At 52.0% G+C, this 27,912-nt stretch overlaps 2 protein-coding genes across 3 annotated transcripts in view; both read left to right on the forward strand.

Moving 5' to 3' along the window:
- Positions 1-27,912, forward strand: part of C1QB (complement C1q B chain) — a 124,846-nt gene that overhangs the window by 80,566 nt on the left and 16,368 nt on the right. The window lies entirely within an intron of this gene.
- On the forward strand, positions 23,623-27,137 carry C1QA (complement C1q A chain). 2 transcript variants are annotated; one of them, XM_053208688.1, is made up of 3 exons: positions 23,623-23,781; positions 24,621-24,790; positions 26,329-27,137. In XM_053208688.1, the coding sequence occupies exons 2-3, from the start codon at positions 24,628-24,630 to the stop codon at positions 26,901-26,903; spliced, it is 738 nt and encodes a 245-aa protein (XP_053064663.1). In that variant the 5' UTR covers positions 23,623-23,781; positions 24,621-24,627; the 3' UTR covers positions 26,904-27,137. The 2 variants fall into 2 exon arrangements, with proteins under 2 accessions (XP_053064663.1, XP_053064664.1); XM_053208689.1 differs by lacking the exon at positions 23,623-23,781 and adding an exon at positions 23,794-23,925.

Genomic DNA, 27,912 nt, shown 5'->3' on the forward strand with positions numbered 1-27,912 from the left:
AAGAATGTGGGCTTTGTCCTAAGCTCAGGAATCACCAGCAGTTCACTCCTGTATCTGTCTTCTGGACAGTTGCTCCTGGGGGAAAGCAGCTAAGACTCCAAGACCTCATTGGCCATAGAGGATGAGTGATGGGATAAAGGGGTGAAATCTGTTGCTGTATGTTTTTGCTTTGATGTAAGTGGATGACTATGAGAGGTTGTGTGGACATTTTTGTTCACTTGGTGGCATATGGCTGTAGAAAAGGACACATGTGGCTTTGTCTTCAAGTGTGTGTATGACTGTTGGTATACGACTGCATGTGCATGTGTCTGTGTGAGTATGACTGTGATGGGTAATCATATGCTATGAAACTGAGGATGGCTGAGGTTTACGGATATGTTTTTGTATGTAGAATTCAGTGATTAACATACATAAAATGCGCAAATATATGTGATTGGTATAGATATATTATTGTATATACGCTTGTGTGTGTGTGAAGTGTTTAAGCATTTCCATGACTGTAACATGAGCCAGTGTGTGACATATGAGTGGTGTGCCTGTGTGTAGAGGGAGGTAGGATCATGTGTGTATGTGTGTGTGTGCCAAGACCAGATGGTCACCTCTGATACCCTCCCTCCCCCAGTCTCTTCCCCAGTGACAGAATTGAACGTCTGTCAAAATGCTCAAAATAGGAGTCATTTTGCCTCAGTATAAGGATTCTCAGGGGGGCATTCTGGACATGAAAATTTTAACTGCAGATGCACAGCAGAGTCCCAAAGCCCTGCTTAACCCATGCATTTGGCTCTTCCCCTGAGGTCCTCCCAGTGTCCCTCCCAGGCAAGGCAGACACTCCTGGCTCTATTCTCAAGAAAGACCAAGCCTTGGGGCACCTGGATGGCTCAATCAGTTAAATCCTACAGGCTCAGGTCATGATCTCACAGTTCATGAGTTCAAGCCTTGTGTTGGGCTCTGGGCTGACAGCTCAGAGCTCAGAGCCTGCAGCCTGCTGCAGATTCTGTGTCTCCCTCTCTCTCTCTGCCCCTGCCCCACTTGTGCGCTCTCTCTCTTTCTCTCTCTCTCAAAAATAAACATTAAAAAACATTTAAATGAAACGGCAAGCCTCAGAAGGATTGTGTGTGTGTGTGTGTGTGTGTATGTGTGTGTGTGTGTGTGTGTGTGTGTATTCTTCTTCCTATCCTTTCATAGCTGGAGAAACTGAGGCTCAGACAAATTAAGACTCTTGCCTGCAACTTTAGGTCTAAGTTGCTTTCCCCAAAATTAGCTTCCCTAATTTTCTGAGCTTTATGCTCCATAATTTCGCCTAACTCTTGTCCTGGTGAAATGAAGACAACCACTTATTCATTCAACAGTTATTCAGCACTTCCACCATGTGACCAGACGTCAGGGTCTGTCAAACTATAACCAACTCTTTGAGGATTAGGCAGTCATCTTCCCCAGACTCCCTTGAGCCTCAAATCCAAGGGGGTACTCTCGCAGCCCCGCAACGGTATGGAGCTGTCCTTGGTACTAAAGCGTCACATCGGGCGTCTTCTTCCAAGGCCTGATCTGGGATCACCTCTGGATTTGGGGAGGACCTGAAGCTGAACTATTGGAAGCATAGAGTCATGATCAGGACAGGTGATTTTCCTGCCATGCACCATTCTGTCCTGGCACATCTAGAGCCTCATCTCTCTTCTTGTCTGAACATTTCTCATGGAGATTCTTAAAGGCTGGGTAAGGCTGATGCAACCCACATCTTGGTTCAATAGTATTTGCTGGACTGTGCTAAAGGAAAAACAAAACAAAACAAAAACCAGGCCCTTTAGTGGGCCCATGGGAAGATACCATGGTGGAGGTGGTCTGGGAGCCATATCAAGGGGAGACCCTAGTGAGGATGTTGGAGCATCACCAATCAATTGTCTTTAGATCCTGGAGGGACTGGCCTGGGAAAGAGACTCAGACTAGCTCTTCTAAGAACCAGACAGTGGTGACTTCAGGAAGAGATGAGCTTCCCAAAGGTGAGAAAGACAAAACATTCAGTTTTTCTGGGGTAATCATGACAGCAGACCAGCCCTTAGGCACAACGATTACCATTTATTGAACACCTATCATATGCCTGCCACGACCTAGAGAAATATATACCATTAGCCCCGTGTTACAGATAAGGAAACTGAGGTCCAGAGAGGGGAGGTAACTTGTTCATGATCATGTGGCTGGCAAGTAATTGGGCTGAAATGACACCCAGGCACGTGATCCCAACCCTGTGCTGCTAACCTCTGTGCTACAAAGGCTCCCTGAACCTATCCAGAAGGTATGGAATTCCTACCTTCTCCCTCATGTCTCCCCACAGCCTTCTCTCAGCTCCTTCCCCTCCTTCTCCCCTTGGGTTGAGTTTTAAAGATGAAATAAATTCAAAAGGGATGAGGCACCCAGCCCAGAGTGTGAGGCCTGATCCGATTAACACTGATGTTTCTTTCATGAGGGAGGGGACAGTGTTTCTCACCTGCAGCCCAGGGCAGTAGAAGAAGCTGCCTGCAAATCATCAAGGCCTCCTGGCTCTGCAGGCCCTCCGAGCCACCCTGCCCCGCCACCTGCCATCACCTTCCCCTCCTTCTATGTTCCAAATGGCCCAGCCACAGCTCTCAGAAGCTCCACCAAGCTCCAGCTGCAACTCCCAGACATCCTGGGGCAGCAAACCAAGCCCATACTTGGGATCAGACCAGAGTCTAGGAGATCCTGGCTCTGCCTCTTCCTAGGAGACCTCAGAGAAGCCACATAAGCTTTGGCTTCTCCTCCAGTAAAATGGGGAAGATGCCTGCCTCACAGAGCCTTGGCAAGATGAGTTAATATATCTAGGGCTTCGAACATAGCTTATCTTCTCTTGGTTAATGATCAACAAATGGTCATTACTGCTACTACTATCATTGGATGGATGAACGGAAGCATTTCTTACCCTGAGTGCTGATGACCAAAACAGGAAATGGATGAAAATTAAGGTGGTTGGAGGTGAGGCCCATCCATAGAGGAGACGTGTACTCCTAAGGGAAGCCCCAATTTCTCTCCACCAGTCATGCTCGCCAGGGGCAGCAGGGGGTGAGCAGCAGAGATTCTGATGGACCAGGCCCCAGTTACTGGGGATTTTCCCAGTTATTGGCCTGACCTTGTACCTGATATAAGTGGGAATCCCTCAGATGGAGACCAAAGGCATCTTGATCACTGGAAAAGCTGATGCCGGACAATGAGGCTTACATCTTAGGACTAGTAGGCTTCCTATGGTGAACCCCAGGGTCCCACAGACTCAAGGGCACTGACCCTAGCAGCCCAACCAACAACAGAGGAGCAGGGCACACATGGGCTTCCTGTGGGCAGCCCGGCTCCCAGAAGAAAAGATCCCGCCACCCTCCTGCTGAGAGCCCTTGGCTTGAGCACTTCCCCTCTCTGAGCCCCTGTTGGCTACTCTGTGAAATGGGGACAATAACAGAACCTACCACATAGAGCTGTAGCCAAGGTGACAGGGTGCAAATGAGGCAGGGGAGTAGCAAGACAGACGGCTCCCTCCAAGTCTTCCCGACCCCCACCTTCCCAGGGGTGGGGCCTTTCACTGGGTCTGAACCTCCCACAGACACCTGGGCCCAGGTGACCCACAGAGGGGTCCAGGGGTTGCCCCCACTCCCCGACCATGGAGCAGCTCTCAGCAGTGGCTCTGAACCTCCCTGCATCGCGTGCCAGACAATGCATGGGGCTGTGAGGAGGAGGAGGAGGGGAAGAAGCCGGGAAGCCCAAGGCCCAGGGGAGCACCCCGCACGCCAGTCTCCCTCACGTAAGGGGCTTGACATGCAATATGAAGGCATCTATCAGGCCTCTTTCTCCCTCTTCCCCCTCCCCCTAAGCACACCTAGGGAAGCTCCCTAGCCTCTGCTCCAACCCCAGCCTCTCTTCCCTGATGGTCCATCTGTCCATCTGTCCTCTCAGTGGGTAGACTGGTTGCCTGCTCCTCCTTTGCTCTGCTTCCTAGAATGTCACTACACCTGTCGGTCTGCCTGTTGGTTGTCAGGCTTCTTGTGGGTCAGACTGGCTGTCAGTCTGTCTTTCTGTTTGTCTTCCTCTCTGTTTTCCCATTAAGTTTGTCCTGTCAACGGCCGGACTGGCCTCCCATTTCTCAGTCTACCTGTAGTCTGTCATCACAACTGTCAGTCTGTCTGCTTGTTAGCTATTCTTTTATTGGCTAGCCTGGTTGCCCATCTGTCTGTCAGTTTGTGTTTTCCTCTGTCTAGGCAGTTGCTGTGTCCTGTCTTCCTATCTGTCTGCCTGTATCCACCTGTGATCTCCACCCCCATTTCTCTCCCATGTGTGGAGCTGGGTTCACTCATCACCAAAAGCCACCTCGCTTGGCCACAAACCAGGGCTGGCTGTCCCCAGCAGAGCAGAACAGGCAGGCTGGCACGCCAGGAGCCCCCTCCAGCCCTCCAGCCCTGGCTTGCCACTCCCCCAGCCTCCATGGCACAGCCTCTCCCTTCAGCCCGACCCTCCTCTCTCCAGCCCTGGGGTGTTAACAGATTTATTGAAAGGTATTTGGGGAAGACTCGGTTCAAATTAATGGTGAAAATAAGGTTTTATGATTCCATTTCAGCTTTATTCCTCTACTGATTTTCTCCATTATCATTGAGCATCAATTGAGAATGGCTGTTCTCTGCAGTATTTATGGTAATACAGGTTAATGTCTGAGTTCGAGGAGCTCAATTAGCAAATTCATGGACAAGGGGGCCCGTTTGCGTTTCTCTTATGAGCCCGATGATTCATTAGCCACAGGGAGATGCTGGGTTTCATGTCCGCATACAAAACGCCAGCCTCTATTCTCTCCCAGGCATGTGGTGCCTGGCTCAGAGCTGGTGTTCAGGGAACAAGAGGGTCTTTGTTCCCTGTACCCATCATAGGCCTTGGCACAGAGTAGGCCCTCAATATTTGTTTGGCACTCAGCCCAGAGCACATGGCAGACATCTCTAAACATTAAATAAACCAATTAATCACTTTCTCCCCCGTGCCAGGCCTAGAGCCTAGAACAAAAGAGGTGCTTACTATTTGCTAAAGAAATTGATACACCCCGATCTCCTGTGCCTAACATAGGGTTGCCACATGGTAAATGCTGGATGAATGTTTGTTGACTGACCAACTGATTGACAATGAATGAATGAATGAATGAATGTCACTGGTCTTTTCCAGCAGCATGGCTGCCTAGATTCCCAGAATCGTATCCTGAGAGTAACTAGAAGAAACAGAACTTCAAGGAGGGGGTCCTAGTACGGAAGGTCTAGGGCTGGTGGAGACATGTGGAGTTCCTGTTCCTTCCCTAGGGCCAGACTTCAGGAGGTGGAGCAGCGACTGCCAGGTTCATAGCTTCCGGGTTTGCTGGGCTGGGGCGTCCAGGCTGAGCAGAAGTGTCGCAGGTGGCACCCGCCCATCCTCAGCTAGTTGCCCAGGCCTGATCCTCAGGGCGGGGAAGCTGCACAGAGAGAGAAACCTGGTTCCCGTAGTGCCTTCCCAAGACTGCTCTTGCTGGAGACTCATCTCTTGGTGATGTGGGGCTGGGTGATTGGTCTCATTTTTGCAGATGTGGACACGAAAGCCCAGAGAGGGCAAGTGCTTGTTCCAAAGTCACTCAGCAAGTTAGTGGCTGAGTCAGAATTTGAGCACAGGTCTTGTGTGTTCTTTCCTCTGCTTCCTGCTGCTCCCAGGCCCCACCCCTTGTCCTCTCTGCGCCCCTGATTTTCCACACCCTCCCCTACTAGAATGTCAAGTCAATGAGGGCAGGGATCCTTTCTGTGTTCACTGATGTCTCCCCCATGCCTGGCACTGGGCGAGCGAATTATAGTAAGTGTGCAATAAAGCCTTACTGAATAAGGAGTGAATGGTGAGCCCCATGCCAACCCGGTGAGGGCAAGAGCGTAACAACATTCATAGCACCTCCCACTTACGATGTTCCTCCTGTATGTGTTAGACACTGGCATTACTACAGCCTTCTCTGTGGGGAGAGTGTGAATCCTGTCCTCGTTCTCAAAGAATCTGAGTTTAGAGCGGTGACTCAGCTTGCGCCAAATCACACAGCTAGTGAGTGGTAGAGTCAGGGACAGGATTCCGACACAGTGCGTTCTGTACCTGAGCCCTGAGCCCGTACCCACCGACCACCCGCCCTCTGCACCCCTTGCTTGAAGCTGAGCCCACCCAGCTGCCCACTCACCAGCTCCAGTTGAGGCCGGCCCCTGGAATGACGGCTCCCTGGCCCCAGGCAACCTTCGGGATGGCCTCCTGGGGCTGAAGCCAGAGCTGTGACAGGGAGACCAAGAAAGGGCAGGCCCAGGGGGGGCGAGGCGAGGCCCTGGGCCGCTCCCTGCCCACACCGCCTGCCTGGGGTCTCATCAGTGTCAGCAGAGGCCTCTCCATGAGATGAAGTTGACACTTCCTGCCATGGGCTGCCTGTCTCTCTCAGGAAGGGGGCTCTAGTGGGAGGGGGTGTGGCGTGAAAGCCAGGCATGACAGCCAGGCCCCGGAGACCGGCCCAGCGTGCCCTCCTTCTCCAAGTGCTTACCGAAGGAAACAGATACAGTTCCCGCCCCACGCTAAAGGCTCACAAGAGTAGCTGCCAGCATTTAGGGCTTGTGCGTGCCAGGCAGCGTGCTGAGCACTTCACGCACATCCTATCCTTTGCCCTCACAGCTATGCATAAAGAAGGCCTGAGGAATAGCCCCATTTTACAGTTAGGGAAACCGAGACTCAGAGATGTGAAATCCATCGCCTAAGGTCACACAAACAGAGCAGTGGATGCAAGCCCAAGTTCTGTTTGACTCCAAGCTCTCGCCCTTAAACTCCACTCTCAAGAGCGTCAGTTGAAAAATGTAAGTCACATAAACACGGCCTCTGGTCTCTGGAAACCTTCTCCTGCAGCTTAATGAGATTGGGGAGTTAGAAGACACAGATTCAATCCTGTTTCTACCACAGACTCCCTTGCTGTGTGACCTTGGGCAAGCCACTTAACCCCTCTGATCCCCAGCTGTGACATCCTTAAAATGGAGATCTGTGCACCGACGTCTGAGGGATCATCCTGTTGGCCTGATACCCAGAGGCCCCGCCACCCGTCTTTCTGACTTCCCCGGGCTGAGGAGGACTTTTATATTGAGAAGGAAGAGGTGGCCCGCGGCAGTGAGTCTCAGAGAAAACAAACAGCACAGCCTGTGAGAAGGTCCCAAATTGTGGAGTGGGACAGAACCAGGTCCTCATTAGGGATCTGAGGACCAGAGAGAAGTGACTTGCCCAAGGTCACACCGCACATTAGCATCCAGGAAAGGATTCCCAGGCCAGCACCTTCCCCCACACGGCTGCCACAGCAGTAAAAATGTTCAAAGAAATTTAAAAGCTTTACCTTTGGCCCTTAGTTTTTTTCTTTTTAAAAATCTTTACTCCTTTATCTTTGAAGAGAATAAAACATTGGGGTTCTTGAAAACTCTTTTTTTTTCATCCTTTTAAACAAAAAATAAGCAAACTCACTCTAGAAGACCCTGAAGACAGAAATGGCATGTGGGCTTCCTCTTGCCCACCCCCTTCCCCCCCGAGACCGGGCGGCTGTCTCTCGGAGTCCCTGGCGGCTGGCACCGTCATGGAAAGGCCCGGCGGGGGGACTTTCTGGACCAGCTGCTGCATAAGCAGCTAGCGACTTCAGACAGACTGGAAAATCAGGCGCCACTTCAAAGGCTCAATGACAGGCGGCAGCGGAGGTAGGAGCACGGAGGTGGCCTCCCCTGACGACCAGCCATGGAGGGGAGGCACGGAGAAACAGCCAACAGAAGGACAGGCACCACCTCTCCCCACCAGCGAGGGAGCTCTTACAATATTTGTCCACCCCCGAGTTCCAGCGGGTGGATGCGCCCGCTTGGGGGCCGCGGGAGAATAGAGTTCAGGCCTGGCGTCCGGGACAAGGGGGGCCTGACCCCTCCCAGAGCCAAGCTGCGCCTGCAGAGCTGTGGGTCTCTGGCCGAGGGTGGGCGGCTGGGAGCCCTGCGTGCCCCCGCCAGGCGGAGCCAGAGGGTGGGAAAGACCCGGGTCCAAGTGCCACGCCCCCCGCCACGCGTGCCAGGCCCGGCCACAGCCAAGCTTGAGGCCCCACGGTTCCTCTCTCACTTTGCAGAGGAGGGGAAGCTGGATTCACCGACACCATTGAGGCAGGAGGAAGCCCTGCTAGAAGGGGGCAGGGGGCACAGGTGCGTGTATGTGAGTGTGCGTGCGTGTGCGCGCACGCTCTCACACGCAGGTCTTTAGCGCCACGTCCTTCATACCGCACCTTGCTAGTACTGCCCCATAGCTCATCGCACCCCTGGGCCCCTTTCCCCCTCATTTTCCTCTGTCCCCCTCCCAGCCATCCCAGGCCATGCGACCTCAGACAAGGGACCCCATCTCTCCAAGCCTCAGCTTCCTGTCTGTGAAATGGGACACGTCCCTCTGCCTTCAGGGGGCCGTGGAGATTAGCGAAGCGCGGGAGCTCGTGCTGGCACACACAAGCCCCCTGGTGTCCACAGGCCCTTCCCCTCCACCCTCCACCCTCTCCTCTCCTCCTCTCTCCTTGGTTCCCTCCCAAGGCCTCTCTGTGCCTCTGTTTCCCCATCTGTAAAACAGGGATAACGCTACCTAGCTCCAAGGCTTGTGGGGAAGATTAGGAAAGATGCAGCATTAGGGGCTGTATTCCTAGTCATCCCAATGTCTTAATACTGGCATGTAAATGTGAGTAGTTGTTACTGAGTGGGAGAGGGGCATTTGTGTGTGTGTGTGTGTGTGTGTGTGTGTGTGTGTGTAAGGGTTTGCACCGATCTTAGTGTACTGCAAAATGACTTATTACATACACCTATGAAAACACCACTCCAAATAAAATGTAGAGCATTCCCAGAATCCCAGAATGTTCTGTCTCCCGGTTAATACCTCCCCCTACCACCAGAGGCAAACACTATTCTGTTTGGATACAGCCCGAGTTTTAGTCTAGAAAATCTGCAGGGTCAGACTGCACACAGGAGAATGGATTGGACACGCACAGGTGAGGCAGGGGCGGGGGGAGGAGGGGTGGGTGGAGAAGGGACCAGGGAGCAGGTATCTGGGCAGGGATATAGCAGAGATTGCATTCGAGGTGGGGTGGGAGGAAAATGCTGGCTGCCAGAGAAGGCCCCTAAGCCTGGGGTCTCAGGGGACCCCTTCTCCAGGAGCCTCCCGCTGCCTGAGGGAGAGAGGAAGCCTGCACAGTGGCTCGCAGTCACGTGCCTCTGGGGATTCTGGGCGGGGCTGGCCCAGCAGAGCCAGAAACGTGGGCAGCTGCTGCCCCTGGGCCTTTGATGTGACAGAGATGGAGACACACACACGCCCGACAATTAATTAATTGTGACTTTCACCGTGCAGCGGCCGCTTCCTATTGATCTCCGCCCGTCTGGAGTGAGAGAGACAATTAGGAGGGAGCACAGCGGCGGCAGCTAATTACCCACAGAATGAAAACCGTGCCTTTCAATTTATTAAACTTTTATCACAAAAATAACCGAGCCGCCCCCTCCTGCCGAGAAGCAGAGCGGGGGTGCTGTGGAGTGGCACCCCCAGTTAGCCTTTCACGGATATTAAAGGGCTGGGGAGTTGTGACCACCTCATTGCCACAGAAGACGCCATGCACACATGGGCTCTGGGAAGCAGCCGGGAGAGAGGGGCTGTCATGTCCCCAAAACCAGCCCAAGGCCTGCGGCCTGGGTTCTGAGCAAAATCAGACAGCAGGGTCACATGAAACCGGGCAGAGGCCTTTGAGGAACCCCGAGGCTTAGATGAGGCTTGGGAATGTCCCGATCAAGCTGCAAAGGCTCTCAGAGTCCAACCGGTCCCACCTCTCTGGTGACAGAGGCAGCCTGGTGTGCAAGTGCCAAGGAGGCATGCAGCCCCTGGTTCAAACCTCAGCCAGGCCTCCTGGGACTTTTAATGCCTACCACTATTTAGCGTCTGCCCGGGAGAGACTACCAGTCCCATTTTACAGATCCAGAAACCGAAGCTCCGAGAGGCAGAGTGCTTGCTCAAGGCCATACACCTGTATGGGCTAAAGCGTAGCTGGAAGCTCTACTCGCTTAGTCTTCCAGCCCGTGGCCTGGGGCAAGTGACACCGTCTCCCAGAGCCCCCATTTTCTTGTCTGTAAACTGGGAGTGATTATATCTACCGTGCAGAAAAGTTGTGAACATTTAGATGTTAGAAAAACAACCCAAAAGGGCACCTGGGTGGCTCAGTCAGTTAAGTGTCCAACTCTTAATTTCAGTTCATGGTTCATGAGTGTGAACCCCGAGTCAGGCTCTGTGATGACGGCGTGGAGCCTGCTCAGGAATCCCTCTCTCTCTGCCCCTCCCCAGCACGCTCCTTCTCTCTCAAAACAAATAAACTTTTTAAAAAAAGAATAAATAAAAAACAAACAAAAAGCCTGCCCTCCTTGCAGCATGGCCAGCTGCCATTGCCATCAACAACAGGGAAACTGAGGCTGAGATGGTCACTGACCCCAGGCCAGCAGATGGGCTGTAGAGGGAGCAGAGGATTGCCAGCCACAAACACCTCTAAGTTCAGACCTGCCTCTGCCTTTGGCTGATGTCTGTGGGGGACCCTGAGCAAGTTACACACTGGCCAGACTCTGATGCCCTTGGATCTGTCTGGCTTTGGGACACTCCTTGATAAGCGTCCTCCCATGGAGCCCCACGAGGCAGGTGGGATAGTGCATGTTACAGATGAGGATGCCAACACCATGAGAAGGCGAGGAGGGAGCTGGGCATAAACTGAGCCAGGCGGAGCACCTGCCCTCTAAGCTCCCAAGCCAGGGCCCTTTCTGGCCACAGCTGCTACCCTGGCCTGGCTCTAATAGCAGACCCCATGCCCAGGCTGACCCCAGAGGCCAACCCACGAGCTTTGCTTCCTCTCCTCTCCACCAGGTCCGGCCAGCCTCTGGAGAGCCCCCTGCAGACTCATTCCTACAGGAGGTGTGGGAAAAAAGCGAGGGGTACTTATCTCCCTGCCCCAGTACATGCCCACTCCCCACCCAGGGCATCCCAGCAACAACGGCCTATCTGCCTGGAGCCGTGCAGCTGGAGAAATCAAGCAGGGGCCTCAGAAAGGGCTCCTCAGGAGCGCCTTTTGCAGGGAAGCCAAGGGCTGAGCCAGGGGGCTGCTTGTCTCATCTCCCCATCCCCATGCCTGCACCTCAAGCCCCCCACTAATGCCCATGACAGCCTCGAAGTGTAGGCAACAGGAATCATGTTCTTCATATTGCGGAGGAGACAGGGAGACTCCCAGGAACGAAGCAGCTCTCTCAAGGCAACCCGGGTACCTGCTGACTTTGAACGCAAGCTCCTTCTGCAGGCTCAGCCTTCCCATTAATTTGGCCATGCTTCCCTGAGCAAGCACTATATATTTCTTGAATAAATAAAATCTGGTATTTTGTAAGCACTTGCTATGTGCTTGGCACTATTCTAAAGACATTACCATATTGACTGCTCACTGTTCCTCCTCACCGTAATCATGTGAAGTGGCTTCTGTTACTATCCCCATTTTACAGATGGAGTTACTGAGGTGCAGGAGAGTGAGGAATAAAGTAACTTACCTGGTATCACACAGCTAGGGAGGGGCGGGGGTAGGATTTGAACCCGGGTGTGTAGGCTGCTTCTGCGGCAAGTGAGTGGGGGTGAGGAAGTGAGAGGAAAGAAATGGTGGGGGAGGTGCCATTTATATACCACGAATTGCTTGGGGGAGGAGGAGGGGAGGGTGTGACAGGGAGGTGATCTGACCGGCCCTACCCTCCAGGATTCACAGTCTGCTGAGGTTTCTATTGGATCAAGGAATTCAATGTCCATTATGACCCTTCCTGAACTGTCATGGGGTCTAGTCACAAGGATCCTCCTTTCCAGGCATCTCAAACAAAATAAGAGTCTCTTACCTGGGGATCATGGGCTAGGCCAGAGAAAAAGGGGAGCCTGTGTCCCCTGTCCCCCTACCGCAGCTCTCCCCCATTTTTTCTCTTGGGGAGGACATAGCTAACAGGCTCTCTTGATGGGAACTTGGTTATGCCTGGGCCCCATTTTCGATCACGCCTTACGGACCAGCCTCTGGGGTGGAGCCAGGGCTCAGATCCCCATCAACGAAGCAAGATGAGGCCACCCGAGCTCTCGCCCACTATTTCCTCCCTGCTCACCTCCCTTCACTCTGGCCTTCCGTGCTGGGCCAGCTCCCAGGGGGCTCCCACCTTTACCTCCCCAGGGCTTGTTCAGTTCTAAGCCCCATTCAGAAGAGGAGTACTTAACTCTTGGCTCTGCTGCCTTTTCTAGCTTGAAAAGTCAGTGTGGCAAGACCCAGGAAACCACATTACTTCTAATTTGTCGTAGTGGTGCAATAAACCAAAGATTCTTTGGTCACCTACACTGGACACATTTTGGTGGGGGGAACTCTCATTTTTGCTTTGCTTCAAGGGGAAATCATCTCAACAATATTTAAAGGAAATTCCCAATTCTGGAAGGGAGGCTGTAGGTGAGATCAGGCACAGATAACAACAATCTAAGGTTTAAAGTATTCAGGGACTCAAGCAAGGGATAGATGGAGGGTTGTGTACTATAGGGACGGGAGAGGGCAACGGAGGGCAGAGAATGCTTCCCAGAAGGGTGGTTAATTCGAGATGAGCCTTGGGGAATGGGTGGATTTGGACCATGGAGATGGTGTAGAAGGGCAGGTCAGGCAGAGAGGAACCATGACCGCAAAGGCATGGAGCTGACAGGACAGCGAGTGTGTGGTGGGCTGGGTGGGGGTCTGGTTCCTGGGTCCCTGGCAACCGTGGATCCTGGCAAAGCACTGAGGTGGTGGCTATAGTGGGGTCTCACGTGAGGGGTCACTCTAGTAGATACACCCACATTCGTGGCAGCATTATTCAATAGCCAAAAGGCAGAAGCAACCCAAGTGCCCATCAGTGAATGAATGGATAAAATATGAAATATACACACAAAGGAATATTATTCACCTCTAAAAAGGAAGGAATTTCCGGCTCCTGCTACAACATGGAGGAAACTTAAGGATGTTAAGGGAGATAAGCCTGGCAAAAAAGGACATGTGTTGTATGATTTTGTTTACATGAGGTCCCTAGAGTAGTCAGATTCATAGAGACAGGAAATAGAATAGTAGTTGCCAGGGGCTGGGGGAGGGGAGGAGAGGAGTTAGTGTTTAATGAGGACGGAGTCTCAGTTTGGGAGGGAGGGAGCAGTGAGGCTCCAGGTCGGAGGATACAAATTCCAACCCCAGATGGGCTCTGGTTAAAGGCAGCCCCAGCATCCAGTCCATGCTCAGGCACTTCTTAGCTGTGGGTTTTAGACAAGTCATTTGCCCTCTCTGAGCCTCTTTTTCCCATCTGCAAAGCAGATAATCCTAGTTATTTCTATTCTTTTGCAGGGTTGTTGCAAGGCCCAATGAGGTTGTAATAACAGCTGTTTATTGAGCAATTGCTATATGCCAGGCACTGAGTAAAGCACTCTATGTATATTAACTTATTCAATTCTCATGACAACCCTATGAGATGTACTTCTATTGTCCTCATTTTACAGATGAGAAAACCAAGGCTTTAGGAGGGAAAATGCCTGCTTGGCATCATATGATGGGAAGTGGAAGAACTAGGACTCAGACCTGAGTCATGATGAGATCCTATGAATACCCACGAAGGGAATCACTGCTGCCACCTTCTTCCTCCAACCCTTCCTCCTCCTCCAAGGAGTTTCCCAAGATCCTGCACTAGGGTGACTCTTGTCTTACCCATTGGGAGCTCCCACCTCTGGTTTCTAGGTGTCTCTGGCACCCCATGACCTGCTCACTTTGGGAGTTATTCATGTATGCCTCCCCCAACAGAATGTAAGCTCTCCAAAGGTGGGTCTGGGTATTTTTCATTGTAGAATCCCGGGTGCCCAGCCCGGATGGCGTAGAACTGATGAAAGTCCAGGCAGTGGTGGGGGCTCAGGCCATGGACAGGACCCTGGACAGCTCAGCAGAGATCAGCCACCTGAAGCATTCTATAACCGTGTTGTTATGACAATGACAGTCCTAAACACGAAAAGGAAGAGGGGAATGACTAAGACTATGAGCTCAGCAACAATATCAATGTCATGCCATTCTACGTTGAGTCCATCGGTCAGGATAAGTTACGCTGTAGTGACAACCCACACCTCAGTGGCTTGACACCAGCAACGTTTGCTCATCAGTCCTGCAACGCCTGCTGTGGTCGAGATGACTCTCCAGGATAGTTGTCCTCCATGAAGACACTCAGCAAGCCAGGACACATGGGTCCTGTGGCTCCACCCTTGCAACACGAGGGCTCTACAACAGCGGCAGGGCAAGAGCATGTTGGAGGATTTGTCTCACGGATGTCTCTCTGCTCGATGTCATTGCACAGAACTAGCCCAGACCCTACCTGGCCACTAGCATGGGCTGGGGAAGTGCAATTCACCTGTGTCTCCAGATGTGCAAGAGCTCTTAATATCTCTCCACAAGTGGCAGGCATTTCAGACATCACACCTATGACAATTCCAGAACACACACAGTCCTAGGAGAGTAAGTAGAGTCGACACCAAGGCCTTGGACCCTGGAGTCAGATCTGGGTTCAAATCCCAATCCCACTGCCAAACAAGTGATGCCCTGGCTCTGTTAGGTGGTGAGCTCCCCATCACAAGAGGTATACAACAGAAGCTGGATGACCACTTTGGTCATCAGCATCATCATTGTACATTAATGTGTGGTATCTCCCAGAAGATAACTATGTTTTATTTACTTCTCAATTATGTTTTATTGAGGTAAAATTTACATACATTGAAATGCGTATAACTTAAATGTACCATTTGATGAATTTTGGCAAAGGTATACATTCATGCAACTGACACTTTGGTTAGGATATAAAATATTTCTATGACCCAGAAAATGTCCTCATGTCCCCTATGCCAGCAATGTTAAAGGGCAATGCTTAATGCTGAGAGATGATGGAGATTCAGCAGGACCTAGACAAGCGGGAAGTGAGCAAGATGCCTGGAGCATAGTATTTTAAGCAGGTGCTCACTCTTGGGGTCGATTCTGCACTTGCACGATCCTGAGAGAGAATGCCTCTGGAAATTTTGGTTTCAGGGAGCTTCACTCTCTTACCGTAGGCCCAGTGCAGAATTTCAGCCAAGACAGGAGACCTACGTGCCTGGGAGAAAGAGGACCATTCCTGAAGGCTTTCAAGTCATATATCACAAGGCCGACCATGCCCCCAAAATGAGCCCCCAGGGGGACTGGGCCCTGACTAGGCAGCACATGGCCACAGGGATGCTATGGGCATATACATCTTGATGCTTTCTGAAAAGAGTTCCTATTTACTAAACACCTACTAAGTACCAATCATGTTAGGCACTTTATGTATTGTCCAGTTGTCAGTATAAGCCTAAAAGGTATGCGTTTTTATCCCCATCTTTCAACAAGGAAACTGAGGCTCAGGAATGTGGAAGTGACTTGGTCAAGTCACATAGGTGAGGACCAGCGGGACCCAGATTGAAAGCCAGTCCTCTCTGAGCTCTGAGCCCGTTTCCCCTCCAGCCCCCCACCGCCCCCCAGTGCTCCAGACACAGGGGTGCTGGGGAACCACGAAGGTGAACCCCCACTCCTACTCTGACCCCTTCAGCTCCCCCTAAACCTGAAGGATGAGGTCCCCAGCCGCTCGGGCCACGGGCCATGGTTCCCAGAGCCTCTCCTCTGCAGCCAGGGGTTGAGGCTCTGGCGGCCTTTCCCAGGAGCCCAGAGAGGTTGGTTTGCATACTACGCGTGTCATTTGCATACTACTTAGGAAAAGCCTTCGCTTTTCCCACCTGCAGCAAACTCCAGACTGATTAGTTCTCCCCACATTGGAGAGTTAATTACTCTCCCGCGTAGACCGGGTGTTTATTTGTAATCAGCAGAGGGCTGGAAGAGGGGGAGGAAACAGGGCAGAAGCAGCTGTCGTTAGCCTAAATTCTGGAGCAGCTCTGCAGGTGGAAAAATGAGTGTGAGCTGGAGCACCCCGGACCTGCACCCGATCCCGGCTCTGCGTGGGGGCTCGCCATGTGACCCTGGGCATGCCCCGGGTCAGGGAAAGGAGATAGGGTGATTGGTGGTTGGACCTGAGCTCAGGGGGGTGTGGGACACAGTGAGCTGCCGGAGGGACAAGAGTCGGGCCTCAGAACATCACAGTGAAGAAAGCAGTGCCCAGAACCCAGGAGCCTGGGGAGGGAAAGGACTGGAACAGGACACTGTCTATTCCAGAGACCTTCCATCTGGAAGGCGGGGCTCGTGGGTGGAGTCCTGGTCCCAGAGACTAGAACAGTAGACCAGCTCTGCTGTGTGACACGGGGAACCCACTGCCCTCCCTGAGCCTTGGTCTTCCCATCAGTGGGGCTAACAACCTGGCGGGGAATCATACGAGCCAGGCAGGGGCTGCGAAAAACATAAATCTCTACTCAAATGTAAGAAATATTTCTGGATTCCCAGGCTGGAAATGTCCCATCCCCAGGGGAGATTTAGTGACCTTCCCTCCCTCATGCCCCGACCCAGTGTATCTTGACTTGCCCCCCTCTCCTGCTTCATTGAGGCCCTTCTAGACCCTTCAGCCCTCGATCTCTGCTTGTCAGATGCAGAAAGGTCATGTCCAAAGGTGGACCCAGCCAATGTGTCAAGGTTGGAAAGATCCTCAGTTGCAGTCAGAGCTCCAGAAAGGTGCTGACCTGCCTGCCTGGGTCACCTGGGGTACCCATGATAAACGCAGAAGCCAGAGGTTCTGAAGCAGTAGGGAGGGATGCAGTTCAAGCAACGGTATCCATAACCAGCTCCTTGACTCTGACCGGAGAGAACCACTGCTTTGGTTCAACTCCACCTTCCCTTTTTTTTTTTTTTTTAATTTTTTAATGTTTATCTATTTTTGAGGGAGGGGGGAGAGGGGCAGATGGAAAGACAGGCCCAGAAGGGTGGTTTGTCCGATGGCACCCAGCAGAGCTGGAAATAGAACCCAAACCCCCTGCCTCCAGCCCACTGTGGCCTCTCCTGATGAAAGTCCGGGGCAGGAAGAGAGACCCCAGAGGACAGCCTGCTATAGCAATGATGTAGGGGTCACGGTGGAGAAACCTGGCTGGGAGAGGACAGCCTGCTATAGCAATGATGTAGGGGTCACGGTGGAGAAACCTGGCTGGGGTCCTTGGCTGGCCCACAACGGCAGTAACGGGGACCCTAGGCAGGGACAAAGGCTCATGTTCACCTGGGAGGCAGAGAGGAGCCATTCCTTCAGTCCACACTTCTTTCCCAAGATTGGCTTCCTAGTGATTCTGGGAGATGCAGGACAATGGCCACCAGGCTGTGGACCTCTGTAGCTGCCAGAGAAAATATAGGACAAATAGTTTTTAGTACAGGTATATCCTATGCATCCTGGTATTTATGTGAACTCAAATTTAATCGAACATCCAGTATTTTTATTTGTTAAAATCTGGCAACCCTGGACTCATGAGCAAGTCACTTCACCAGTTTCTTCACCTTTGAAAAAGAATCGAAATGCTACCCTGTTAGGATACTGTGCAAATTAAGTGGGATGATATATGTAAAATGCCCAACCCAGGGGAGGTAAATTTGTGACAAGGCAAATCTTGCCTTCAGAGTGCCCCTACCCAATCCTTTTCTCCTCCATGCTCCTCTCCCTTTCAGAGTCTCTGCTGTAAAGCCCCGATCCCTAGGGTGCCAGTGGAACATTTTCAAAAAGGTTTCTGATGTGGTAGAAATAACTCTCCACCTACTGGCTGTGTGACCTTATAAGAATCACTTACCCTCTCTGAGCCGTGGTCGCCTCATCTATAAAAGGCGCTTGTCCTAGTACTAGCTGCCTGGAGTTGTCTCTGCAAGCCTAGTGGTTGGGCTTACTAAGGAGTGACAGTTAACGCCTTGCAAATACACCAAGATACAGCTCCAATTTCAAAACACCCCAAGACTGATAATTGCAGAATGGGTAACGTTGGATGGGGGAGATCACTTCTGCATGGTTGGGGTGGGGGCACTTTCCTTGGCCAGTCTCCTGCAACCCTTGCATCTATGTGAGCTCCTTGGGAGTGGGCATCCCTCTGGCCTTCTAGGTGCCACGTCCCCCTGCGGTGGGTCCCCATGGCCCTCAGGACCCAGGGCCAGACCACCAGAAGGCAGAGGCTCTAAGTCCTTGCGGTTTCCCACAGCCTGCTCTGTTTGTGTCCCACACTCTCTTAATCCCCTTAATCTTGTCACCTCTCACCTACCTGCATGCTTGGTGGCTTCCATTAACACCTTTCCTGCCTGTCCCTGTTAGATCTTCCTGTCGTGGGGAGCTTCTCCCAGGGTTCCCCCGGTCCCCTCCAGGCGTCCAGGATGCTGGGCTCCAGCTGGTACCAGCGTTGGAGGGGGCTTGTTTTCTCCCTGTTTTTCTTCACCCTTCCCCAACAAAATTGCTTCTGCCTCGTTTTGTCTCCCTTTCACATTTTCTTTCCCAAACTTCTCAACTGGCCACTGCGCCCCAACCCCCTGACTGGCAGGTAGGGGAAGAAGGAGACAGGACTTTTGCTAAGTGCCTGCCCCAGGGACTTCGCTACACCTGGGACAAGCTACACCTGTCCCAGTTTTGAGGGGCCAATTGCCACCCCAGACACAGGAGTTCTCTCATGCAAAAGCACATACCAAAAAGAGGGCAGATGCTGAATTTGAACCCATGCTGCCTCTCATCCCCCCAACAAATTATTTGTTGTTTACAATCCCCTCCGTTTTTCAGAAGACAATCCCCCAAAGCGCTTTTATCTGCGGAGAGAGGCAAAGAATAAAGAGTGGGCACTGGAGAGGAGTGTCAGCCTCTGACAGCTCTCCCTCCCCAATTCCCAACCCTCCCCCCAACCTTGCCAAGGAGAAGCCTGATCTTATTGGGTGGGGAAGAAGGAGAACATGAGGAGAGACCCGGGAAGGCCCAGGAGGAGGGGAAGGAGTTAGCCCCCCACAAAGAGGTGATTAAGGCAATCTCCATAATAAAGAGCAAGGGGAGTAGAGGGGGGAGAAGGAGAAAAAGAAATTCAGGCGAAGAGGGTCCAGGAGGTTTGCGTTTTTTTGAGGGAGGGGGTGTTGAGAGAGGTGTGAGGCAGGGGAAGGGGAAGATACGGGTGTAAACACAATGCCTCCTTCGTGGTGCTCGAACAGCACAGCAGAGTGGATGGCTTGTAGGCTCAGGGGCTGGACAGGCGGGGGGAGACTTGTACCAGCAGGTTCCCCTGCAGCTTTATTCATCATGACCAAAAATACCCACCAATGGAGAAGGGCCAGATAAGGTGTGATAAATGCATACAATGGAAGAATACTATTCGGCAATAAGAAACGAACAGACCCGCCACCACACGGATGAGTCTCACAAGCATATGACAAGAGAGGAGCCAGCACGAAAGGACACACACTGAATGATTTCTCTTTACATGAAGTTCAAGAACAGGGAGAAGTGACCAGTGGCGACAGAAGTCAGAAAGCCGTTCGCTTTGGCGGTAGGGGGCGCCCTAGGCAACCTGCTGGGGTGAAGGATGTGTTCGTATCTTGATCTGGGTGGTGGTAAAGGGTGTGCATTCCTGTGCACGGAAAGCCGCTGAGCAGTGCGCTTAAGATTTCTGCATTTTACTGTATGTAAATGATACCTCAAATTTTTTTAATGAAAAAAAAAAAGAAATACAAGGACTTCAGAGCCACGTTTTATAACAGTTGACTGTCTGCATTTTGCCTATTAAGATTCAGAGAGAGAAAGAGTTACAAATACCAATTTAAATAAGGTAGCAGGGGGGGGGGTACCGCCCTCACTTTACGTCCTCAAGGGGCCTATTTCTGGAATGAGCATGGACAGGGAGACCCGAATGGACCCGCCGTTCCCAAGTGTGTCCCAGATCCCATGAGCACCCCCCTCACCCTCCCCACCATGGTCGAAACACCTCAGCACTGTATGATTCCCGTCTTCAAAGATTCAATTCCTGCTCTGGGGTGGGGGGTGAGGGGGATATACATTAGCCAGCTGGTACCCAACTGAAGAAAGAGAACTCTGTTCTAAGGTCAAAGCCAAAACTGACAGCATAGGGCTATAGAGAAGTGATATATGGTCTCCAACATGCTGCATTCCTAAGATCGTTTTCTCCAGTGGTAATACTGACCATTTACAATTTTTGCCTTATATGCTGATTTTTGGAACCCAAGCAACTCTCGGGTGAGAAGTGACTCTACCATAAAGAAATGGAGATTTTGGTTCTTACTCGAACTCCTAACTAGACCTGGGCCTCATGGATTGTGACTCCACAGGCATTACAGGGCGGGGGCTCTCATCCCTCCCTCTCCTGCCTCCCCTCCAGGAGTCTGAGCTCCGTGAAAAGAGGAGGAATACCATCCATCCCCTCTGGTTGAAGGTGTCCCTGTTGTGACATTCACAGGGCTATCGCTGACCCGTTTACTTTCACACTAATGATATGTTCATTACTATCGATGACTTTTATTTCTTTGGCAGTGTTTATACTCTTGCAACAGCCTGATAAGTAAAATCATCCAACACTTGGAAATAAGGCGAATAGATAACCAGCGTCCTTTCAAAGTCAAATTAAAACATTGTCTAACAAGTCCTCCTAAGGGTCATCTGACACTCTAGGGGAATGTCACTTCACTTGACTTATTATTTACTATTGATCAGGGTCCAGGCTCTGTAAAGATCGCTGTTGGCTGGTAGAAGACTGATAAGTTACAAATCATTTTTGGCCAGTGAAGAAATCATGCAAATGATTTCTTTCCAATAGAGAAGACAACCCCCCAACGTTAAGATTTTATTGCCCTATAAACATTAACCAGTTTTGCATCTAATTTAGCAAGCTTATGAATATTCCAGAATTCTAGTTTTGGGGTTATTGTTGGTTTTGTTTTTACTGAATCTCTCTTTTCTCTCTCTCCATATATAGGTACGTATAAATATTTTCTTCTCACATCCTTCATTGAACTAGTTTTGTTGTCCTGCCGTTTCCTTCATTAATAAGCTGGGGAAAAAAATCCGTTCACGTGTGCTCACTATGTATTTCTCTAAGGATGGTGTATTTAAAGTTTTGAAAACTATGCTGTGAGAAGCCTTTCGCAGTATTTGGTTTTTCCTCATGCCAACTCTGCTACTTTCTTTGTGACCTTGGACAAGTGTTTCTGTCCCTGGTCTTCATGTGACGTGTGATATTTCTTTTTTTCGAACTGCTTTTTATTTAAAAAAATTTTTTTTAAGTTTATTTTTGAGAGAGAGAGAGAACAGAGCACTAGTGAGGGGGGCAGAGAGAAAGAAGGAGAGAGAGATACAGAATCTGAAGCAGGCTCCAGGCTCCGAGCTCCGAGATGTCAGCACAGAGCCCCATTCGGGGCTCGAACTCATGAGCCATGAGATCACGACCTGAGCTGAAGTCAGACGTTCCACCGACTAAGCCACACAGGTGCCCCTCTTTTTAATTTTTTTAATGTTTATTTATTTTTGAGAAAGAGAGAGACAACACGTGGGGGAGGGACAGAAAGAAAGGGGCCAGAGGATCTGAAGCAGGCTCTGTGTTGATAGAAGAGAGACCGGTGTGGGGCTCGAATTCACGCGCCGTGAGACCATGACCTGAGCCGAAGCCGGACACTTATCTGAGCCACCCAGGAGCCCTGACATGTGATATTTCTGACTCCTCTTGCAGGAAAGCAAGGCTGACACACTTTGATCAAAGGAGATGGTGCTGGATCAGGTGTCACAGACCACCTGGCGCAACCTCCCTGCCTCCCCCCACTCCCTCGCCTTGCTAGAGGGAGAAGGTGAGGCTCAGACTGGTTAGGTAACTTGCCCAAGGTCACACAGGTATTGTTAATGATGATGACTTATTTTAATGTGGGGTCTGATAGCATCAACTTCCCCAGAGGATCCTCAGCCACCCAATGAGGAGCCTGTATCATCCCCATTTTACAGATAGAGAAACTGAGGTCTAGAGAAATGATGTGGTTTGCCTAAGGTCACACGGTGATTATATGTGGGCATGGCCCATGAGATTCCATCTCTCCTAACTTCCTGAATCCGCGGGGGCAAGAGAGGGGCTGGCAGGAGTTGCTCTGGGCCCCCACACTCTTATCCAGAGAACCCCATTTGTAGCTATCGAATACATACTGGGGCTGCCACTCAAGATTGCAAATGAAAAAGGAGTCCCAGAAGCTTGAAAATGCCGGCCCTAGCCCATCTCCATCTGCCCAGGTCAATAGCCTTCCATTTTCTCCTCTTCCTCTTCCTCCCCTCTTCCCTTTGGTAAAATACTCAGGAAAGAAAACACACACACACACACACACACACACAAACCCAAAAACCAAACATGATCACGGGAAGAAGCAAAAAGACATGGTCAGCCGAGGACTGAACACATCGGTCTCCAGTCTGGGAGAGACAGAGTAGCTCAATCCAAAGAAGAGTGTTCCCAGGTCCAAGCTGGTGAAGTGAGATGGGCTGACAGGTGGTGAGCACCCTGTCAGCATAAGTAAGTAAGGCTAGATGATCCGGCCAAAAGGTGACAGTAATTCTCTAGATGGTAGAATTCATGGGCTTTGTTGCTGTTTTTTTTTAAATTTTTTAAGTGTTTATTTACTTTTGAGAGAGAGAGGTAGAGTGTGAGTGGGAAAGGGGCAGAGAGAGAGGGAGACACAGAATCGAAGCAGGCTCCAGGCCCTGAGCTGTCAGCACAGAGCCCAATGTGGGGCTTGAACTCACAGACCGTGAGATCATGACCTGAGCCGAAGTCAGAGGCTCAACCGACTGAGCCACCCAGACGCCCCTGTTGCTGTTTTTTAAATGTCGATAAAAGCTAATTATTAAATATTCACCATGTGCCAAGTTTTGCATGTACTTTATGTCATTAAAATGTTATAATAATCTGATGACGTAGAATCCGTCGTTCCCAGTTTATGATTAAGAAAACTAAGGCCCCGTTGGGGTGCCTGGGCGGCTCAGTCGGTTAAGCCCCCGACTTCAGCTCAGGTCATGATCTCACGGTTTGTGGGTTTGAGCCCCACGTCGGGCTCTGTGCTGACAGCTCGGAGCCTGGAGCCTGCTTGGGATTCTGTGTCTCCCTTTCTCTCTGCCCCTCCCCTGCTCATGCTCGGTCTCTCAAAAATAAATAAATGTTAAAAAAAAAATGTTTAAAAGAAGAAAGAAAACTGAGGCCCCGGGAGGTTAAGTAACTTCCCAAGGGCAGCTAGGAAGTGGCAGGTCTAGGAAGCTGATTACTGAGCTTCCCATCACTACCACACTGCCCTTTGTATTTTTCTGTATTTTCCAAGATTTTGACGATCAGTCCAAGTTCCTGACTTTTTAAAAAATTCCTTCAGCCCTGATGTTCTCTGCCTCTCTGGTTCTCACATCCCCCCAGTACCCACCCCCCCCCCCATCTCCATCCTTGCAGACTCCTGCCTTGCTGTCCCTGCCCCCACGCCAGCTGCGGCTAGGGTAGGACATTCAGTGTCCCAGTCTTGCTGAGGTCTGCTCAAAATGTCCCTGGTAGGCTTCTGACCCCTGGGGCAATGCTGGGGGCAGGTCCAGGGAAGGAGAAGGGGAAGTCAGAAGGGATGTGAAACTTGGCCACAGCCGGACAGGCGCCACCCCTGCTGGGTGTCCCACAGGGGTCCCTGGGTGGAGGACAGGAGCATCCAGTTGAACTGACTGCCAGCTGAGGCAGGTGAGGCCCGCGCCTGAGGGGGTGGGGGCCCGGGGAGCTGACCTAGGAGGCTGGACAATCGAGGCGGGAGGGAGGGAGAACACTGCCAGCCGGTTCTGTGCCAGGACAGGGTTGCAAGGGGCACTGATCCAAGATCCGGAATAAGTGAGTGGGGGGACCTTTATTCCTTGGGTTTGGGAGACGGTGGGAGGTGGAAATATAGACACATCAGCTCTAGCCAGAGTTCCTAGGTTTCGGCCCCCCCCAGAACACAGGAAGCTGGGGAGAGGCTAGGGGTGTTGGAGCCAGGAGAGGGGTCCCCGTAGAGGGTACAGCGGGTGCTGAAAGGGGCCGAATGTGTAGGGGAGTGAGCACATGTGTTGTGTCAGGGGGTTGTGAATCCCCGTGCGTATGCACAGCTCTGCCATCTGGGTGAGAGAGTGTGAATTAAATAAGGCGTAGGCGCTCAATAAATATTTGTTCAATGGGATTGATCATCGGTAGGAGTATATGAATGTGTGTGTCTGGGGGAGTGAGAGGTGGAGTCTATTTGGGTGTCGGTTTGTACTTCCAGGAGCGTGCAGTGGATTTTGAGTTCACTCGCCGTGGTGTGCAGGTGTGGGATGAGAGGCTGTGTTTGTGTGTTTGAGTATGTAACTGTGTGGGTGTGCTCAGCTGTGTGTGTGTGTGTGTGTATCTGGGCAAATTTCTGGTTCTGTGTATATGTGCGGGGTCCCTGGAGCTGGGTGGGAGGCAGACTTCGGAGGCCCTCGAGGGAGTGTATTGTGGGCGTAGGGTTCAAGTGTATGAGTTGGGTGTGTGTGAGGGTGTGATGCCCACTCTGGCCCATGTCTCCACAGTGGCATCATGGAGGCCCCATGGGGCTGGCTGGTGGTCTGCGTGCTGGCCACATCCCTGACCTTTACAGTGACCCAGGATGTGTGCCGAGCACCAGATGGGAAGGCTGGGGCCCCAGGAGCGCCTGGCCGACCCGGACGGCCAGGCCTCAAGGGGGAGCAAGGGGAGCCAGGTGAGTACCTCCCTCTGGACCCCAGCCCCTCCTCCCTTGGCCTGGCCTGGCCTCCAGGGTGGAGACTTGGGGGTGGCACCAAGAAGCGGGAATCCACCTGGGCCCCCACGTGATGCCTGCGCACTCTGCACTTGGTCCCAGAGGCTGAGGGGGCCTAGTCTTCTCTCTGGACATGTCCCCAGGCTGCCAGGCCCCTCCATATCCCCCTTACTGCCTGGGTCCTCTTTCTTTTTTTTTTTTTTTCTTTTTTTAATGTTTATTTATTTTTGTTTTTCAACGTTTATTTTTATTTTTGGGACAGAGAGAGACAGAACATGAACGGGGGAGGGGCAGAAAGAGAGGGAGACACAGAATCGGAAACAGGCTCCAGGCTCTGAGCCATCAGCCCAGAGCCTGACGCGGGGCTCGAACTCACGGACCGCGAGATCGTGACCTGGCTGAAGTCGGACGCTTGACCGACTGTGCCACCCAGGTGCCCCTAATGTTTATTTATTTTTGAAGGAGAGAGAGACAGAGAGTGAGCGGGGGAGGAGCAGAGAGAGAGAGAGAGGGAGACACAGAATCCGAAGCAGCCTCCAGGCTCTGAGCTGTCAGCACAGAGCCAGATGTGGGACTTGAACTCATAAACCGTGAGATCATGACCCAAGCCGAAGTCAGACGCTTAACTGAGCCACCCAGGTGCCTGAGTCCTCTTTCTTTGGCCTCACCTTCCTTCCCTGGAGGATGGACCACTACAAGCAATGAATGAGAAAGGTCTTGGAAAAGTGCACACTCCTGGGCTGTTGTTAAGTTACCAGAATGAATAAGATGCTAACCTTTAGACTCAGGAGACTTTTCTTGCTGTGTAACCTCAGGCAAGTTACTGACCCTCTCTGAGCCTTAGTTTCCTCATCTGTAAACCGAAGAAATAACCCCACCTGGCACACAGAGAGGATTGACCGATGGCCACTATCCTTTCAGCTTCCTTCCAGCCCCCCACACCCAACTCTGTCCCTGCTTCCCCATTGCCAGCCCCTTCTGGCATCAGAAACTCACAGTCTAGAAAACAGGTTGGGGGTGAAGGAGAAGAGAGAGGAGGACGTGCCCAGGGTGGGAGAAGGAAGTCTCAGGGAATTCTCTTGAGCCTCCCAGTCGGCAGCAGGCCAGAAAGATCTGCAGAGACACTTGCAAGCATTTGCATCCAGGCGTCCTGTACGTAGTCCTGCCCTAAAGGGATCGGGGTCAGTGGCCTGGCGGGGTGTGGAGTTCACGGCCGGCCAGAAGCACAGTGGATGAGCCAGTGTCCTGCTTTTGCCAGGACCTGACAGCTTCCCAAGTGCCTGTTTGCACTTCTTTCCACTTGATAGATAAAGAAGCTGCAGCTCAGAGGTTGGAACATTTGCCCAAGGTCACACAGCCAGCCAGAGTCAAGGTCTTAAAGGCCCAGGCACTCCCCCATCCTCCACTGCACAGCAGCCGGGCCATCTCCCAGCTCCCATCTCCCTGAGGACTAGGGAACACTGGACTCTCACTCCAGATCTGGCCTTTCTCCCCCACAGGGGCACCTGGTGTCCGGACGGGCATCCAGGGCCTTAAAGGAGACCAGGGGGACCCTGGGCCCCCTGGAAACCCTGGCAACATGGGCTTCCCTGGGCCCAGTGGCTCCCTGGGTCTCCCTGGCATCCCGGGAGTGAAAGGCATCAAGGGCAACCCGGGCAACATCAAGGACCAGCCACGGCCAGCCTTCTCGGCCATCAGGCGGAACCCACCAATGAGTGGCAACATCGTCATCTTCGACACGGTCGTCACCAACCAGGAAGGCCCGTACCATAATAACACGGGCCAGTTCATCTGTGCTGTGTCCGGCTACTACTATTTCACTTTCCAGGTGGTGTCCAAGTGGGACATCTGCCTGTCCATCGTGTCCTCTGGGAGGGACCAGGCCCAGCGCTCCTTGGGCTTCTGTGACGCCAACAGCAAGGGAATCTTCCAGGTGGTGTCCGGGAGCACGGTTCTCAAGTTACAGCGCGGCGATCGGGTCTGGATCGAAAGAGACCCCGCCCAGGGCCGGATTTACCAGGGCCCTGAGGTGGACAGCGTCTTCAGTGGCTTCCTCGTCTTCCCATCCATCTGAACCAGGGAAGGAGCCTCCCGACCCTGGCCTCACATGCTTCCTTTTCTGTGTGACTCTGGCCCACTCACTCCACCTCTCTGGTTGCTATGGTCTGCTCTACCTGGGGGTGCTGTTGCTTGAGCTGTCTGAAGGGAGAGGGCTGGCTCCCGGGGCCCCTAGAACTTGCCGCTGGCTGCACGCTGTAAGGAGACTGATCTCTTCGAACCCTTCCAACAATAAATACCTGAGGCCGTGTCTGTTGAGCGTCTGTTGAGTTGCTACACTGGGCACTGGGAGGGAGCATAAGGACCACAGTTACGGAGTGCTTACAGAGTGTTTTGTATTTTACAGCAGGTATTTAGCAGGTCCTGGGAGTCCTAGGACCTAGGGCCACCACTTACCGGTTGTCCAACCACGTGCATATTATATAACTTCAGTGAACTCAGTTTCCTTATCTGTAACATGGGAATAACAATGGCACCTACTTCAAAGGGTTGTTGAGAGGATTGAGTGACTTAATACGTGAAAATTGCAGAGCCGTTCCTGAGTCAGAGTAAGGGCTGAGTAAGTCCTAGGTATTATTATGCTTTGTTCAATCTGTACAGCTGAGGGGTGAGGTGGGTATCACGACCCTATTTTACAGATAATGAAGCAGGTTGGAGTCTGGGGCTGGATATAAGGCCCAAGGTCGCGTTTAAGTAGAGGAGCTGGGGTCTGAACCCAAGTCTTACTAGCCAAGTGAGGCTAGTAAGGCTTACTTACCCAAGCCTGCGTGTTTAACCGCGACCCTTGCCAGCCTCCACAGCCACAGCCTGACACGTGCTTTCCAACCTTGAGCCAGAAAAACATGGGCAAGACTCAGAGAGGGGTGGTAATCGGCCCAAGGGCAGCCAGCAGTCCTCCCCAAAGCCAGGTTTCCTGAGTCCGGCCCTGGGCTTCCACTCAGGCAGGCATGTGAGGCTGGGGCTGCTGCTCACTGGGCATCCCTCCCGGGCTGCAACTGAGAAGGTCTGGAATTCTCATGGTGCCT

This window comes from Acinonyx jubatus, chromosome C1 (genome assembly GCF_027475565.1).
Source record: "Acinonyx jubatus isolate Ajub_Pintada_27869175 chromosome C1, VMU_Ajub_asm_v1.0, whole genome shotgun sequence".
NCBI classification, from domain to species: domain Eukaryota; kingdom Metazoa; phylum Chordata; class Mammalia; order Carnivora; family Felidae; genus Acinonyx; species Acinonyx jubatus.

Excerpts from the sequence above, each read along its gene's own strand:
- C1QA (XM_053208688.1), top strand. The coding sequence starts at position 24,628 with ATGGAGGCCCCATGGGGCTGGCTGGTGGTCTGCGTGCTGGCCACATCC. Across the intron at positions 24,791-26,328 it reads GGGGGAGCAAGGGGAGCCAG|GGGCACCTGGTGTCCGGACG; the intron begins GTGAGTACCTCC and ends TCTCCCCCACAG.